Genomic DNA, 18780 nt, shown 5'->3' with positions numbered 1-18780 from the left:
TCCTGCTGAGACAAGCTCAAATGGATTCTGTTTTCTGCAACTGAACTCTGATTGATACAGGGGACAGGGTATGTGTTTCTTTAAAAAAAAAAAAGAAAGAAAAGAATGTAGCCTGGCTGGTGTGGCCCAGTGGTTGAGTGCTGACCCATTCACCAAGAGTTGCTGGTTTGATTCCTGGTCAGGGCACATGCCCGGGTTGTGGATTTAATCCCCAGTAGGTGTTGTGCAGGAGGCAGCCAAGTGACGTTTCTCTCTTATTGATGTTTCTATCTCTCTCTCTCCCCCTTCTTCTCTAAAAATCATAGGTCAATGCTTAACTACTGAGTCACACCAGCTGGGCAATTTGTTTGTTACGTATCAGTAGATAACTAATATGCTGGGATACGGTACAGGTAGAAGGATGAGTTAGCTTGGAGAAGTAGTATACCTCTGAAATAAAGAAAAAGGTGGGTGCTGTAAGAGTTAGATCTAGAAATGGAAAAAAGAAGGAGCTAAGTTTGATGACCAGTATTTTCTCTCGAGTGTAATAGGCAAAGCCATTGGCTGAAAGTGGTGGTGGGAAGTAGAGACTATAAAGTTGAGAACAATAAAAAGGGTGCAAGAAGCCCTAACCGATTTGGCTCAGTGGATAGAGCATCGGCCTGCGAACTCAAAAGGGTGCAAGGGTAACCAGGCAAATCTGAATAAGCCAAATAGGAATGAGTGCCTGGGTTAAGAAATCATACATCTGTAGCAGAGTCAGTTGGCATATTTATGTGATTTTCTATCACTACGCACAATATTCTTAAAATAAACAGAGTAAGAGGTAGTGGGTTTCACTTGACTTTGGAATTTGTGAAGCGAGACAGTGGACAACAGTGGGGTCAAGGGAACCCTGGGTGATAATTTAGGCTACTGAAATGACTGACCATGGAGTCCGAGCTGGTAGACATGGAAATGAGTCTAGAAACTCTAGCCTGAAAGAATAAGAGGTTTGAGTGCAAAATCAACATTTAGGGAAGCAGGATGGTTATAGAAGCCAAAAGCAGTCAATTAGAAACCAGAAGTCCCACGTCATGGTCACAGCTCACTACTGACAAGCTGTGTTAAAATTTTCAGGGCTCCCCCCACCCTACTTTAAAACACTAAGAACAGTGGCTTACCTACAGTAAACACTGTATAACCATTTTACTAGTAGCAATTACTCTTGACTGTTTTAAAATTATACAGTATTTGATACATACATAAGCAGCATAAGATAAACACTGAGAAATCCATCACCCAACTTAATAAATACTACTAATACACTGTATTCTTTCCTCATCCCATCCCCCCAGAGATAAGCACTATCTTGAATTTTGTTTATCATTCTCATTCCTTTTGTACACTAGAGACCTGGTGTACAAAATTCATGCATGGATGGGGAGTGTCCCTCAGCCTGGCCTGCACCCTCTCTAATCCAGGACCTCTTGGGGGATGTCTGATTGCCTCTTGCAATCTGGCACCACTGGCTCCTAACCACTTGCCTGCCTGCCTGCCTGCCTGATCTCCCCTAACTGCTCCCCTGATTGCCCTGTCTCTGCCTCACCCTGCACCCAGGACCCAGGATTCTCTCCTCTGGCCAGTTGCAGGCACCCAGGACCTGGGCAGGCTTCCCCTGGGGCTGGCCGCAGCCGCAGGGGACTGTGGGCAGGTGGCTTTGCCTGGGCTGCAGCCACAGGTGCCCGGGACTGCGGGATAGGTGGCTTGTCCCCCTCCAGGGCCACAGCCTGGCTGGTCCCCATTCCTCTCTCACAAGCTCATTTGTGCCTGGCTGGTCCCCATTCCTCTCTCCCCAGTGTTGAGTGTCTGAGCCATTAAGGCATGAGGATGTGATGACCATTTGCATATTAGCTCTTTATTATATAGGATGACATGCTGCACATTTTCTCAGGGCCTGTTTCTTCATATGTAAGATGAAGTTTTGGACCCAGTATTCTCTAAGCTCCCTCCAGTTTTAAGAATATATGAGATGATAGGTGGATGTCAGAGTTATATACCTGGTGGAACCATATCAAAGCTTATTTTTCAAGGTTTTGTAAAGTTAAAACACTGATTCTTCCATTGAAACTGCCAATTCAACAAAAGGACATCTCAGTGGAGCTTCTAAGCTCAAGATCAAGACTTCCCATCACTTTCAATTTGCACCTCTGCTGCAAGTTCCACTCCAGAGAAAACCAACACAAAGACCTAAATAACCCCGTCCACTGAAAATCTGAACTCCAAGCCCGAGGAAATAAAATCCAAACAAACAAACCAGGAAAGCACACTTTATTTCAGTATTTTAATAACAATTAAGAGGCATGGTTGGATTCATACTCAGCTTTTCATATAAACTGGACTTATTTCCTTTCTTTGTGTGTGTGTGCATAACAAAGTAAAATACTAAACTTATCTTCACATTTCCTCAAAGGTTCTTACATTATTTTAGTTTCATATAAAACAGTCTTTAATTAAGATAAACACAAAAGCAAACCTTCTGACCATATGGTTGTTATTACCGTTACTGTTCACCTAGGATGCTGTTCTTCCTTTTTATATACAATCTTAGATTTTATATGTCTCACCAGTTACCAAGTTTATAAAACTGAGTTGCACCAGGCAGTAGAATGGCTATATATAGGGCTAATCCCAGTTACCAAGTTTATAAAACTGAGTTGCACCAGGCAGTAGAATGGCTATATATAGGGCTAATCCCCTGTTCACACACAGGTGTGCCTTCTTCAGACTGCTATAGCTGGAACAAAGTCGGCTGAGACTGTTGTTATAACAGGTTAACGTCGCTAGAGGCCTCTGAAAAGGCCATGACTGTAAAGTAGGATACGAATATGTTCCAAAGCTTAACAGTACCAGGAAGATAGAGATCAAAGGAATGAGCCATCACTACAGTATTTTTCTCCTGGAATTTAGGTAGTTTTCCTTATTCTGCCCCTTGTATTGATACAAGAAATAAATGTTTTCTCAGAGGTCTTTTCTTCGCAAGGCCAGTCCTGCTTTGATCATTTAAATTATAGTATACAAATCAACTTGATTTTTATATCCTGCATCTTTAAAAAAGGTAATAAGTATAATGTTATCTCCTTGGTTTCTGCCTACGTTTGAGCTTAATGTGAATTGTGAAAAGTACAAGTAAAGGAGTCTAAGAATGCCAATATTGATCACACACATTTTGTCTAAAAGACTAATACAAGCAGCTACTGTTCTCCCTCACCAATGAAAGGGTACTGCGATGCATTATTCGAAATTAAATCTGCATACTTTCCTTGTTTAGCTCAGGTACAACTACCAGGAGAACTAAAGGTCCTTTATTACTTACATTTGTTTATTCCTGGTAATAACATTTGCAAATCACAATGGCACTTCTAGAACCCCTATAGAGAAAGGCAATTTTTCAAAAAGCAAATCATCTCTTTGGGGTAGAATCTGGAAGCCCTACATAAGATCAAAATGTAGGACTCAGAGGCTCTGGAATAAGGTTTCAAAACACCTCTGTATTTAACCATAACACCTGACTGTAACTGAAATTAAAGTAGAGTGTTTAATTCTTTATCTTCCACTGTTCACATTCCAAAGGGAGGGTATCATCCCCAAAAGAGAGTCTCAAAGATTAGTAAACGTCTCCTTCCAATATCTGACAGAAGTAGTAAATAGTCACTTTTGTTCTAGTTTTTGAGAATCCCTAAAAATCTCCAGGAAACAAAGTCCAGACTAGTGAATCCTAGGCCCAGTAAGAATCCCAGGCAGTCTCTGAAAGCTCCTGGATCAGACAAATTGGTTGCTTTAGTCATTAGCCTGCCAAAGAAACAACAGGATTGTCTATTTTGTGAGCTAATAACACAGGCAGCCAGTGATTCTCCCATGTGAGTGTTATACTCCAAAGGGTCAGATGTATTGTGATTAAATTCTAGTAGTCATGAGCAAAGAGCTGTTTTCCTAAAATAACAAAATCAGGGTTTTCATTTGCTTTTCATAAATGTTAGATGTTAGCCTATCACCTCTTTAAATATTAAATAAAAACACAAAGTAACTATTTTCTGTTTAATTCTTTGCAATGAGACTCATGTCCCTGTTTATTTCTCCTAAACTAGGTGGGAGTTCTGGGTTATAAGTATAGCAAATGATAGTTTTGTTCTGTCATCACCTGAACAGTTGAAATCAAAAGGGTTTTGAATTTTCCAGTAGTAAGACTATTTTTAAATAAAGTGTTTGTGAGGTATTGATTGATACATAAACATAAGTGACCAGGATTGGGGCATAAAGGGTGTTTTCCCCCCTCCTCAGTATATTCACTACCCTCTCAGGAGAAAGGGCCTAGTTATTCACTTAAGATCATGCAGCTAAGCAGAACTACTACTGTACTGGGGCTTATCTTGAACCTGTTTTTAGAGTTTGGAACTAAAGAAACAGACAGCTCTGCTTCATCAGGGAAGAATTTTGAGTAAAACTGGTGGGAGAAGGCCTGCTTCCCCTTATCTGTTACTCTGCTAGAGAGATCCCTTTTGGGATTGTCAGTATGCTTCATCCAAGTCCCTATCTATACCAGATCACAAACCCCTCCCATGCCAGACAGTTTTAAAACCAACCCAAGTCAAACTTGAAAACAACCACACAAAAACAATCCAAACAATCTCTGGGGAGACTTTGAAGTCTCCTTGTAAGGGCCAACAAGATGCTAAGATATCCAGAGCTTTGGATGTTTCAAAATCTAACTTATTACAAATACATCCCAGGTAGTCAGCAGGGCCCTCACACATTTCAACTTTGAAACTTAAATTTCACACACAGGTTTTGGAAAGCCTCCCTCTCTTCTCCACATGTACACTTGTTCCTCCCCTCCATTCCAATCTTCACTCCTATATAATCTATATCTGGTCTGACAACTAGTACAACGTCTAGCTGGAATGTAGGAGAGATAAATACAAGAAACCTCCCCTAGGTTGGAAATATTTAGACAGACGATGTCCTCAAGTTTCTAACAAGAATGGGGCATTTTGCCCTATAAATGCTATCAGTATCTGGTGACCCTGGATAAACAGATGCACTGATCAAATGGGTCCATTCATACTAATGGGAAAAAGAATTTGGTCCACGTATGTCAGAGAACACAAATACTCAGTTACTTTTTCCAACCCAAGTTTCTTGCCTGCATTTGATGGCTTCTTTAAGATTCTTTAAATAATTGTGTTTCATTAATGTGGAATGGGATGTGCTTTCTGATCTTGGGGCTCAGGGACTTGACCAAACTATCAAGCTATCTACATCAATGGTTTATTTGAAATAGTTTTAAAACTATGTGGAGTCTTTCTTGGATCAAATGAGGACTCAAAAGGGGGGAGAGAAAAAAAGGCATCTGTCAGTTTGAAAGTCACAGAGAGTTTATCTTTCTATAATTAGATTAGGAGAAAAATGAAGAACCCACTGATAGCAGGAAGAAGCAAGAGTCTTCTAGGTTCAGTCATCTGTAAGGAAATGAGAAAAAAATTTTTTTTAGTTCCTTTCAGTGACAAAGGCAACAACTGCATATGACAATGGCCCACACAACTACAACACAATTAAAATCTCTTGGTCGTTGGAGGAATCTGCTGTTTATGGCAGAGCACCAAGTACCTTCTGACCCTGAGCTCTTGAGTACCACTAAGCACAGAGAAACTTGACTTAAAAGCAATCTACACAGAGATCAATGTACACTCCTGTGTCAACAGTTTTTTGACTCAGGAGAAAATCAGAATTGACTATCTAGGCAATTGACTCCTGCAGACAATTCTGGATTAATTCTAATTAAGTTATATTGATCTTTTTCCTTTTTATTCACTCTACTACTGATCAATTTACCAATATTTTCTGAGCTATTACAATGTACATAAATTAGTATTACTTGCTTTTGAGGCACCTATCTATTAAAAAATGGAGTGGTTGATAAACACACAAATGGGATAAAGCATACAGACTACAAGGTAAACAAATCCTTTTCACTTCTGTGCATTCAAAAAATCTTTCCACCCATAATTAATTCCTTAAGGGAATAAGTCATGTCTTCTATTTCTTTTTCTTTTTTTAAAATATATTTTATTGATTTTTCACAGAGAGGAAGGGAGAGAGAGAGAAAGTTAGAAACATCGATGAGAGAGAAACATCGATCAGCTGCCTCCTGCACATCTCCCACTGGGGATGTGCCCGCAACCCAGGTACATGCCCCTGACCGGAATCGAACCTGGGACCTTTCAGTCCACAGGCCGATGCTCTATCCACCGAGCCAAACCGGTTTCAGCATGTCTTCTATTTCTTTTGTATCCTTCCAAAGAAGCTAGAGAATTCTGCAACAACAGGCATTTAAAAAATGATAAGAAGGTCTATGGCTGTCTAGAGTCTGAACTAACATAGGATAATTTTTTTTTTCCTGATTCCTCAGAGGTTACACAGAAAAATAAATTTAGTTCCAAATGAGAGGTGTATCTTTTCTTAAGTGATAGAAGTTTCCCCTAAGCTTTTGCTTAAGAGTAGCCATTTTTTACTAGGTAACTATCCATACTAGAGCACCAAGTATTTTGTACAGTGTGTAAGAGGATTTAAAGTTCATGATTTATCCAGTTCTGTGTGCACTTTCCTGGCGCACCCTAGTGCTATTGTGTCTCTTTTCCTTCAGGGGCCAGATGTAATTTTATGCCTTCCTGATATATTTAACAATTTAATGTCAGAACCTATCAAGAAAAATGGCTGATACTGGAAGCAACTGATAGTTATAGTCCATAGCTAAGGAGTGTTTACTTTTAGAATCTCCTTTCTACTTCTCACCAGAAGAAACATCAGCTTTCATATAAAATGAGCCCTAACTCACAGAGGATCCATCTGATTCACTGTCCAGAGGAAGTGAATGAACTCAAAGGCAAGAGGCCACTCACTCATTCATTCACTAAATATTCACTGAGGACTTACTAGCTCAAGACAGTGGGGGATAGAATCCATCCCTAGCCTTTTTTAACATTCCTTTTGCCAGGGGTAAATGCAGCCAGGGCAGCATTTGAAGCACCAAACTTGGCTCTGCTATGGGCATAGTAACCTCGAGGAAAGGCTTCATCTGTGGAAAGTAAACTTTTTGCTCTCTTCATATAGATTTTTTGAAGTTCTGTTCAATCAAATATTCAGATAAGATCAACAGTGCAAGACTCTTAGAAACCCAAAACTTTTAAGTGCTCGTTAAAAAGAGTCTGAATATTTTGATGTGTTAAACTGCACTGCACAGGGAAAGAACTGCAAAGTAGTGAAGCACAGCTGTCTGATTAATCTCAGCCCATTAAAGGGGTATGAGAGATCTAGAATGCAATGCTGATAAAAAAAGAAAAAGAAAAAGAAAAAGAAAAAGAAAAAGAAAAAGAAAAAGGCAATGTGTAGTAACTCTAGGGAAAGCAACTTGGCGTGTTAACCGAATTCTAATTTAATCAGTAAATGCCTATTCATTAGCGTGTAAAGCCATAACAGAAGCTATATACTTAAAAAACATAGGCACACACAAAACTTTAATTTGGTACCATAATCTGAAAGAAAATTGGACCCAAATTGCTTTATGTCCAGTTAAATCTTGCTACCATCTGAGAAGGTAGTGAAATAAAACTGAAACACTTACTTGATGAGATATTCAGTTACTGTGCATTTCCATCTACAGAGTAGAAATATTTCAAAATAAATACACCATGTCAATTGAAATTCACTCCATCCTCTACTTTTAACTAAACACAAACAATTTATTCTGAAGTATATTGAATCACAATATAAAAGTAGAAGAATGCATTCATTCATTCATTTATTTTTAAATTCTCACCCAAGGACATGTGCTTTTATTGATTATAGAGAGAGAGGAAGGAAGAGGGGGATGGGAGAGAAGAGGGAGAAGGAGAGGGAGAGGGAGAGAGAGAGACATCAGTTGATTGCCTCCCGTATATGCCTGGACTGGGATTGGACCTATAACCTGGATATGTGCCAATTGAGCCACACCGGTCAGGGCTAAAAGTAGAAGAATTTAAAATTAGTGATTGCATTCTACTCAAGTGCATGAAAAAAGAAGATAGTTCTTTACCTATCAAGCCTTCTGACATATGATTTGGTGATCTCATTTTTTGGGCAAGTACCCAAAGGGAAGTTTTTCTTAAAGGAAATCCTCTAGCCACCTGAAAATTAACTCAAACTGTGGCAAAGACCGAAACCAAGGGAATCTGAATTGGGAGGCAACATTAAAAAATAAAGTTTATATTAAATATGACGGTTATCTTGGGTGTTCCATATGTGGGAATTTCTTTACCAGGGTGGTATGATACAAATTTAGTATGTTTGCTCAGCATGGCCTCTGATGTCTAGGAAAGACATTCAAATACTATTTTTATGCTGATTCTTATGACTCATAACTTTCATGTTTTCTCTACACATTTCCTTTTAGGTCCCTGAAATCCAATTTCTAATCCCAATTCCCTATTGATCTTATGTCTTAAAAGTCAAGGATGACTTCCTCCTAACCAAAATCAATAGTCTTTTTTGTTGTTGTTAATCCTCACCTGAGAATATTTTTTCCATTGATTTTTTTAGAGAGAGTGGGAGGAAGTGAGGGGGAGAGGGTGTGGAGGAGAGAGAGAGAGAAAAAAAAACCTCACATCGATGTGAGACACCATCTGGTTATCTTCTGCATGCACTCCAATCATGGCTAGGGATTGAACCTGCAACCCAGGTACATGCCCTTGACCAGGAAATGAACTTGCAACCCTTTGGTGCGTGGGCTGAAACTCTAACCACTGACACACTGGTCAGGGCAATAGTCTTCTAAAAAATATGTTCTTATTTTATTTTTTAAAATGTTTTTATTGATTTTAGAGAGAGAGAGAGAGAGAGAGAGAGAGAGAGAGAGAGAGAGAGAGAGAGAGAGAGAGAGAGAGAGAGAAACATTGATGAGAGAAACATCAATATTGATCAGCTGCTTCTCGCACACCCCCTGCTGGGGACTGAGCCTACAACCTGGGCATGGGTCCTGACCAGGAATTGGTGCGTGGGTTGACACTCAACCACTGTGCCACAGTAGCCAGGTAGGACAATAGTCTTTTTATTTCTCCCCAAATTTACTCATGGTATTTGACGTCAGTGGTCACCCTATCTTGAAAATATTCTTTTGGTTTCTGTGATCTTGTACTTTCCTGATACTAACCAGAACCAGGACTAGGGTGAACTGATTGAAGCCCTTAGGGCAGTGGTTCTCAACCTTCTGGCCCTTTAAATACAGTTCCTCACGTTGTGACCCAACCATAAAATTATTTTCATTGCTATTTCATAACTGTAATGTTGCTACTGTTATGAATCGTAATGTAAATATCTGATATGCAGGATGGTCTTAGGCGACTCCTGTGAAAGGGTTGTTCGACCGCCAAAAGGGTCGCGACCCACAGGTTGAGAACCGCTGCCTTAGGGTATAAAATTTAAGAGCTGCTCATTCTCAGGGTTGTGAGAGTGCAAGGTATTCAGACTAAACATGTCTTTGAATATAAAGACTAACTACATTTATTAGCACAAAGAAAATAATAAAAGCATTCTGTCTCATTACACTTACTGTTTTTCCATGGCAGAACATACGGCAGAGACTTGGGAACGCGCATGCCTGAAGCCAGGTTACTCTTATGTTCCATAACTATGTTGCTTGCAGGGCTGCAAAAAGAAAGATAAATCTGACTATGCCAGCATTCTTCAGGCAGGCACACACAAGACAATCAAAATGCGTTTTTTGTAATTTGGGGGAAAACAAAACAGACTACATTATGAAATGTAAACACATTTCCATCAAAACATTCTCGCAATTAGAATGATTACCATTTCTCTGGAAAGCTCACTGTTCTGTACAGGCATTAAGATGGGTCTAAGTATTTTCATTTCTTAGAAATTTATATAAACAGTAATGCCATCTACTGTTCAGTTGTATGACAAACACATCAATTCACTCAATAAACATGAGATAAAATAAAATGCCAAGACAACCAAACTAAAGGCAACAAATCTCAAAGAACTGAGGCAAAATTAAAATTTTACTAGTGAAATTCATTTTTAAGTTTTTCTATCTTAGTGCACACACAAAATAAGGTACAGTTACAATTACTAGCTGACCTCAGGAGCTAAGAAATAAAAATGGATAAGTAGTCAATTGGGGGAAAAATGAAGTCTAACATCTCAGTCCTTTATTTTCTAATCCAGAAATATTCTCATTTGGATTTGAAATGTGATCTTCTAAGGTTTAAAAATAAAATAATAATGAGAAATCTTACAGACTTCAAAATTATATACAAAATCAGTGGGAAGAAGAGATGCATTTTTTTCCCTACCCAACAGGTATTTTGGATTCCCTACTCTTAAACAAACAAACAACTTTTAAGATTATTTTTTCCTTAAAGACTGGTTACCAAGAGTAAAAATGATCCACGTAGTATAGCTGGGTTTTTTTTTTTTAACGCATTAAAATAATATGAACCTAGTGAAAAACTCAACTAAGACATAAGAATATCTGGCTCCACTGTCTCCTTTGCTAGACTCTAAGCTAGTATTTTTGTGTTCCCACAGTGATTTACACAAAGCATGTGACCTTTTTATGAATCAAGGAAGAAATAAGAAAAATAATCCACCAAAACAATATCTAGACTAAGTTACTACCAAGTAATGTCATCAAGGAAAGAGATCAATTCATGCTTTGGTGGCTTTTTTTGGTAACAAAGCCCTCTGATTTTGGGAGCCAGTGCTGGGAATGAGACAATTTCATTTACCTGTTCTTGCCACAGTAGTTGGCTGTGCCCCAGACAAATGGGGTGCTAGTTTGTTCCCACAAATCTGCCGAAGAAAGCAAAACATAGTTTGTGGTATAAGACACCAGTTTATGCTAGTTGAATTTGTAAGATGGGAAATAATACACCTAAGTTTAGAGAAGGAAGTAAAAATTGATCAAGTACCCTGCCTAAGTGACACAGTAGCAGGAACTTAATTGAAGAATATAAACACAAACGACATAAATAATAATAAACGTGCCCAGAAACAGCTAAACACAGATGGCACAGCACAATTTATGGAAAAAGACAGATGTAAAGAAGTGCTTTTTCCAATCAAGAAGAGGAGGCTGTTCCACGTGTCTGCACAGCCATACAAATGTGCTCATTTTGGGGCCCAATAAAAATAACAAAGCATTCTGCAAAACATGGCATGTCCATAAAACAGGAAAATCTTCCTTCTGTCTAAAGCAAATGACTTGAGATTTAGATATTGTGCAGAAAAAGATGCAGAAGCACTTACCTTTATCCCAGTCTTCATCACAAGGAGGGCACTGCCATGTGCTCTCAACCAGAGTCTCTTGTCCAAGGTTCCTGGTTTGGTTGACTGTAAGACAATAGAGATTTTGACATGAGAACAGGACATTGCTAAGTTATGTTTAAAGGGGTTAGTGGCTAAAGAGGTTGCAGGGTAGCTCAATGGGTCTTTGTTTCTCAAAGATAAAGAGAGTGGTCTTATCCCCTTGCTGACAGAGGACATGAAAGAAATAGCAGAAACAAAGATATTTATCATATCTGTGGCAAGAAAAGAATTTTTTTAGTTAGATGAATTATTGGTAAAGCGAATAAGGTTGTTTAGAAGAGAAAGCATTCTAACAAACACAACCTGACAACCTTTTCCCGCTGAAAGTGTTCTTCAATATGGAAAGCCAAAAATCAAGGTGACAATGTAGCATAACACAAATTTAAAGGGGCTAACCTCTAGTACCAAAACATTTCAGCTAGTCAGTCTTACCAATGTCTTGCTCTATACAACTTTTGTCATCACAGCTTGAAATATGGTGACTGATTTCGGTCCGAGGAACCTGATGGCGAGCATTGAAGGGACAAGTAGCCAATTTGTTTGCGACATCAGGATGATTCTGTGGAACAAAAATTAAGGAGTCTATCAATTCTCTGGACCTCTTAAAAGTCCAAGGGGTATGGCTCAGCTTTATCTATAAATGGCTCCCCTAAAATCTCTCAATAAACTTGTAGCTTAGCTATGATAGATAAATTCATAGTAGAAAATTAAGAGGAATTTTTTTTTATCATTCATACAGACCATATAATTTCTCAAAATCATCAAAACGTAAGCCTCTGTTATGACTACAGAGACTGACAACACAGATTTTAGGGTTAAAGTGGTTTATGTGGAGATAAAAAGCAAATTTAGAATTGGGTATTTGAACAACATCTTCTCTCGCTGTTCTTCAGAGTCATGAGATTCAAGTGGCACAGCATGTAATGGTAGAGCTCTTTGGATGTCTTTGAAAGCTGATATTGAGGATACACAGTAATGCTAAAACACACTCCCAGTCTGCACTGCAGTAGTGTCCCTGTTATTGCAATACAATAAGGCTGGAAAATAATTGTTAGAAGGGAGCTGCAGAAGAAGCAAACCAGTGATTTTTCAGATTAACTTGGAAACACTTATTTAAAGTAATGATGCCTGAAATGAGGCTCTGAACAATTTGACCTTTATTTCAGTTATTTCACTAAGGAAAAGCCCAAATGATAGAGTCTACTCTGCTGACCAAGTTTCTTATTAAAACAAAACAAAGTATTTAATGTTGCTCAAATCTTATGGCAATATACCAGCAATTAAGAAATTTACTTAATAGGAGAAGAAAAACATATCATACAATACTAAAAAAAAGGTAAAAATAATGTGAAATGGGGAGAAGGCTGGAAAAAAAAAAATAGAGGGCGGAGAAAAATTGTGAGGGCATTTGTCTCCATGTTTTTGTAAGGGATATCAGGTATTCCAATGCAAAGGTTTTGTGGCCAAAGATTAAGTGCATTAGAAGAGGACGTTGTGGTGGTATATTCAGATCCATACTGTCCATGTTCAACTTTAAGGGATCTTTGCTCAAAAGATTAAAAAGAGCTGAAGAAATAAAAATCGGCATTATAATCATATCTCCAGGACTACAAGAGAAACAGTCATGAAAGGATGTTAATACATATGTAAACCGCATGCAGTTTGGATTAAGAACCAAAACTGGTTCCCAAGCATCAGTCCTGGCAGAACTTTGGTCTCTGTATCTGACATCAGCATTCTAACAATCTTTTCCAAGTGCCTCAGTTACTATACCAGCATTAAAGCAGTTTACATCAGCTAAGTCTACAAAAGAATGACCAGAGAAGAAACACTAATAAATTGTTTTTTATTTCCCCCCTCAAAGATGCTGTCGAAATTTGGAAAAAGAGTTAATTTTAGGAATAAGTTTTTCTTGGGCTAACCTCTAACTGTTCAACTTCTCTAAAATTTATAATAAAAAATATCGGAAATCAGTGTATTATTGACTCAATCCTTATCAGCATTAATTTCACAAGGCGGAAGGGATTTTCTCATTGCTAGCAAAAATTAGTGTTTCCTCTTTTTACAAAGGGAGAAACGACTCCAGAGAAGCTGTTTATCACTATGGGTGCTTATCACTAGTTTGGGGGGAAAGGGGAACAAAATAGGAAAAAACTGATGTACCCAAGAAGTAAACAAACTCCTTTCTATAAATGTTGGTATTTAATACAAAGGTAGATTCCCAAAACAATTCTGGAAATTCAATTTAACACATCAGAATTATCTGATATTTACAGAATTTGTTTTTTTAAAAACAACTCAGAGGGTATCACACGGCAAATTATGAAAATAACACCCTACCTTTCTGCACTTGATAAGATGATAAGGAAACCTGCAGGCTCTGATCTGGTGGTTTTTATCATAGGGACATTGTAATAGCTTTTCAGGGTCCAGGGAATCGACTGAGAGAGAGAGAGAAATAGGGTAAGTATAAAGCTTAATAGGTCTTTGGAAAACTACAGGTTTACAGGCACAATGTATTTTCTTTCTTTTAAAGCATTTTATTTTAAAAATATTTTTATTGATTTCAGAGAGGAAGGGAAAGGGAGATAGAAACAGCAATGATGAGAGAGAATCATTGATTGGCAGCCTCCTGCATGACCCCTACTGGGTGGGGATGGAGCCAGCAACCCATTCATGTGCCCTTGGCCAGAATCAAACCTGGGACCCTTCAGACCACAGGCTGAACCGGCTAGGGCAGGCGCAATGTATTTTCATTTTTAAAGCACAATGTATTTTCCAACAGAATCTGGAACAATAGAATAAGACAGTCTGAAAACAACTTGAAATTTAAATAAAAGTGTAATTAAACATTTGAAAATGAACATTTAACTCTGATAACATAAAACTGTGTTAAGTCCAGCAAAACCAGTGATCAAGGGTTAAGGTCTTAGCTCATATTTGGTTGTACTTAAATATTGCTGTTTTCACCTAGCTGGCATGGCTCAGTGGTTGAGCATCAACCTATGAACCAGGAGGTCATCGTTCGATTCCTGGTCAGGACACATGCCCAGATTGTGGGCTCAATCCCCAGTGTGGGGCATGCAGGAGGCAACCAATCAATGATTCTCTCTCACTGATGTTTCAATTTCTCTTGCCCTCTGAAATAAATAAAAATATAAAAATGAAAAAAAATAGTTTTCATTGTTGGTCATCCTTACTATTAAACAAAAAGTTACATGACATGACATTCTCTTTTCCTTTTCTAAAAGTGCTAATTCAGGGTCATTTATAGTCTAGCTAGCCAACCAGAGCTTCCCAACTAGTATGCTGAAGGTTGGAATGGATGGGGTGCCAATATTTCAATGTAGGGTCCACACACATGTGTTCCCATACCTTAACAGTCAAGGCAAGTTGAGGATAGTTTCTCCTGCTTAAAAGCATCCCTGTCTATTTGCTAGTATGCCATGATATGAAAAAAGCACTGCTCTATATCAGTGATATGTCCTATGGAAGATTGAGAAATATTCATTGATAGATGACTTCTTTTTCACCTGTCTGCTTTAATTCATTACTACTATAAGTAGTTCCTCATCTTGGTTACTCAAGTTACCTCTCAAATGAAACCAATACCTTTATTAGATAAGTAGTTTTACCTTTTGTATTCTAATACATGAAAAAAAATCAGAATTCTTTAATTTAGTGATTATCGAATTTGCCATATTAAAAAAAAAACAGAATAATCTGCAAACACAGAGCCTCCTGAAGTTAAGACACCTGCAGACATATGAAGCTGATATGTGAAAGAAAGCCCCAAACTTATATCATGCTAGTTAAAACTACCCTTAGAAGGCTATACTTTCAGGGATTATTTCCATAGTTTGGAATTGTGGAAATTTCTCTGAACATATCTCTCAGAGAAGTTCCTCTGAACATGTAACTACCCTTAGGCTTTACAAGATGCCCAGGCTGAGCCCCGAATTTTAATAGGTTGGTTAAGGAAGGGAAATTAAATGGTTAAGCACATTCTCAATATATTATGAGGATGAGAAGCAACCTAATAAAATGCTTTTGCCCCCACTGAAGGCAATGATAAAAGTGAAATAAGATAAACAATTCACATTTGATAAAAGGCTTATAAACCAGGAGACTGCTATGAAAATCAGAAGCTAGTGGGGAATTGAAACAGACAGTTTCACTGAAGAGTGGTAAACATGGAATAAATTGCGAACCATGACCATGATGTAAATGAGCCAGAAAGGTGACGTGAAGGACAGAATGAATAGGAAGGAAAAATCTTAGAGGACAGGCAGGCTTATTATGCTAACCAGGCGTATCCTGACCAGCAATCTTTTCCTCTGAAGCTTCAGGACACCCAGGGAGAGTTCACAGATGAAATTCATATTAAATCCTTTCATTTAGTCCATTCCATCACTAGCAAATGTTAAGCCATGTCTGCAGCTGACAGAACTGGACATACCTTATGATTCATACACACTTTACTGCCCACACAGTGGCATACGTCAGACTTGATAATGATAGTTTTCTACCATAAATGCTTTACTTTTTGGTCTCTAGTAATTTAGGTTAGCTCTAACCTGTTTTTTAGATTTAAAATTTTTATTTTCTTTTTAATTAAAAAATTTTAAATGGCTATAAAATATATACAACATAAAATTTGCCATCTTAACCATTTTTAAATGTACAGTTCAATAGAGTTAAGTATATTCATGTTGTTGTGCAACCAATCTCCAGAATTTTTTTCATCTTGCAAGACTGAAACTCTATATCCATTAAACAACTCCCCATTCCCTCTTCCACCCAATCATGGCAAACACTCTTCTTTCTGTTCCTGAGTTTGACTAGTCTAGATACTTCATCATAGTATTTGTCTTTTTGTGACGGACTTATTTCACTTAGTATAATGTCCAACTTTCCTCCATATTGTGGTGTGTGATGGGATTTCCTATACCCATTTTTGCTATTTGCTTAAAAAATTTAAAAAAATTAATCCTCACCAAAGAATATGTTTATTTATTTTAGAGAGAAAAAAAGGGGATGGGAGGGAGGATGAGAGAGGTGCGAGAGACAGAGAAACATCCATTGGCTGTCTCTCACAGGAACCCCCAACCTAGGTATGTATCCTGACCTGGAATTGAATCTGTAACCTTTTGGTGTATAGAACAACACTCTAATCAACTGAGCCACTCAGCTAGGACTGCCTTTTTTAAATTTTACTTAACATATCTTTGTGCTCCTTCTATGTGAGTCCATATAAGGAATATTTCATTACTGGTGGCCTCCCGCGCACACACCCCAACTAGGGGTGGGGCTAGGAGGGAACCTGAAACCGAGGTACATGCCCTTGACTGGGAATCGAACCCATAACCCTTAAGTCTGAGGGCTGACACTCTAACCACTGAGTAAAACTGACCAGGGCTCATAGATTCTTAATAATTTCCCTTACAGATGGACATTTAGGTTGTTTCCAATTTTTACTTTTATTTTTTAAAAAAATATATTTATTGATTTTTTACAGAGAGGAAGAGGGATAGAGAGTTAGAAACATTGATGAGAGAGAAACATCGATCAGCTGCCTCCTGCACACCTCCTACTGGGGATGTGTCTGCAACCAAGGTATATGCCCTTGACCGAAATCGAACCCGGGACCCTTCAGTCTGCAGGCCAACACTCTATCCACTGAGCCAAACCGGTCAGGGACAGTTTTTACTTTTATATGCAAGTAGTCATGTAATGGAATTTGTGCACGGGGGTGGAGGTAGGTGGAGGGGGGGAGGTCCCTCAGCCGGGTCTGCACCCTCTCCAATCCAGGACCCCTCAGGGGATGTCCGACTGCCGGTTTAGACCCGATCAACGCACCAGCAATCAGACATCCCTCTTGCAATCTGGGACCGCTGGCTCCTAACCACTCACCTGCCTGCCTGCCTGATTGCCCCTAACCACCTCTGCCTGCTGGCCTGATGCCCCTAACTGCTCCCCTGCCAGCCTGATCACCCCCTAATGGCCCTCCCCTGCCGGCCTGATCGTCCCCTAACTGCCTCAGCCCCTACCACCATGGCTTTGTCTGGAAGGATGTCCAGAAGATGTCAGGTTTAATTAGCATATTACCCTTTTATTAGTATAGATGCTGTGACTAACAATCTAGCATATACTTCTTTGTGCATTGTATGAGTATTTGTGTTTGGCGGATACCTAAGAGTGTAATATTGATGTATATGCCTGGGAAAATAAATTCTTCTAGGTTTTGTTTTCTCAGTGCAAAATTTGAATGTTAAATAAAGTCATTTTCAGGTCTCTTTTGGTTCTACACTTGTGTGATTCTAATGCTGGCTCCCTTTTGATTTCCTTGGCCATCTAAGAATCCTAGGTCACTTGAGAAATAAGAATATTCCCTAGGATTTCTTTAATCCTAAAAACTCAATCTACATCAACATTATGTATACCATATTACTCCTGAAAATAGAAAGAAAACACAGGTGTCCCAGTTGCAGCCTTTTCAAAGCTTGATGACTTCTCATACCTCTTTAACTATTTAAATTTTAAATCTTATTTCAAATTAGGGCACTTCTCTACATTACTATCACACAGACCGTTTCTCTTCAACAGTTTAGGAGAAATATGAATCTTTGCCACACATTAGAAGTCCTGTCAGACATAAAATTGTATGCAAGTTAACTTATTTTCTAAAAACAATAAGAAATACATACTGTAAGTTTCTTCCATGTTGGAAATGAAGGAGCCGAATCCAAGTGCTGGGGAGGGGGGGGAAAAAGCAGTGATTCAGTGAATCAGAAATGAAACGTACGTAAAGGTGGCCCTAAGAGATAGAGTCAAACTGGGATTGAAGCTACCCAAGTTCATTATGAGAAACCTATAGTGCCCTCCTCCCTCACATATTTTCCCCTTTAAAGCATTCTTTGTTACTTTAAAGCATTTCAATATCATGGCTTAATTCACACTCTTGGAGTAAATTATAGGGCTCCCAAATAATTAAGAAAAACCACACCTGACTACTAACTTAAAACGTATTCAGGGGATGTCAGTCTACGGTAAGTGCCATTACAGTAGCCAATCACTGTTTACCATCTGTTAGGGTCTGATGCTATTTAACATTAGAGCGGGCAAATCAAGACCACAAGAATACTGTTGTTTTAAAAAAATACAGGATGGAAAGGCTGCCAGTCTTGCTCCCCTCTGACACTTGGGAATGCTGGAAGCCCTCAGACAGTCTGTAGACTCAATCCCTCCCATATGCCCAGCGACGTTCTCGCTTACTGTTTCTCTGACTTTCCTTAAACGTGGTCAGGAAGTGCCACAGGCTTTCCACTGATGCGTTGCCGCCCCTCGGTCCCCCCCCTCTCCTATGCTAAAACGAGCAGACGTGGTTATTTAACCTCTCCG

The 18780-nt window shown here is 38.8% G+C and overlaps 1 protein-coding gene across 1 annotated transcript; it reads right to left on the bottom strand.

Moving 5' to 3' along the window:
- Nucleotides 1–5266: 5266 nt before the first annotated feature.
- GTSF1 (gametocyte specific factor 1) lies at nucleotides 5267–18132 on the bottom strand. Its single transcript, XM_006756931.1, has 8 exons — nucleotides 18087–18132; nucleotides 13720–13820; nucleotides 11812–11938; nucleotides 11320–11403; nucleotides 10800–10863; nucleotides 9602–9696; nucleotides 7640–7672; nucleotides 5267–5477 (listed from the first exon to the last, which is right to left on the bottom strand). Exons 1-7 carry the CDS (start codon nucleotides 18100–18102, stop codon nucleotides 7656–7658), a joined length of 504 nt encoding a protein of 167 aa, XP_006756994.1. The 5' UTR covers nucleotides 18103–18132; the 3' UTR covers nucleotides 5267–5477; nucleotides 7640–7655.
- Between the last annotated feature and the right edge of the window lie 648 nt (nucleotides 18133–18780).

The sequence above is a fragment of the Myotis davidii genome, unplaced genomic scaffold (assembly GCF_000327345.1).
Source record: "Myotis davidii unplaced genomic scaffold, ASM32734v1 scaffold233, whole genome shotgun sequence".
NCBI lineage: Eukaryota > Metazoa > Chordata > Mammalia > Chiroptera > Vespertilionidae > Myotis > Myotis davidii.
The sequence above is the reverse complement of the archived record's forward strand: the minus strand, read 5'-3'. Positions and strand labels throughout refer to the sequence as shown.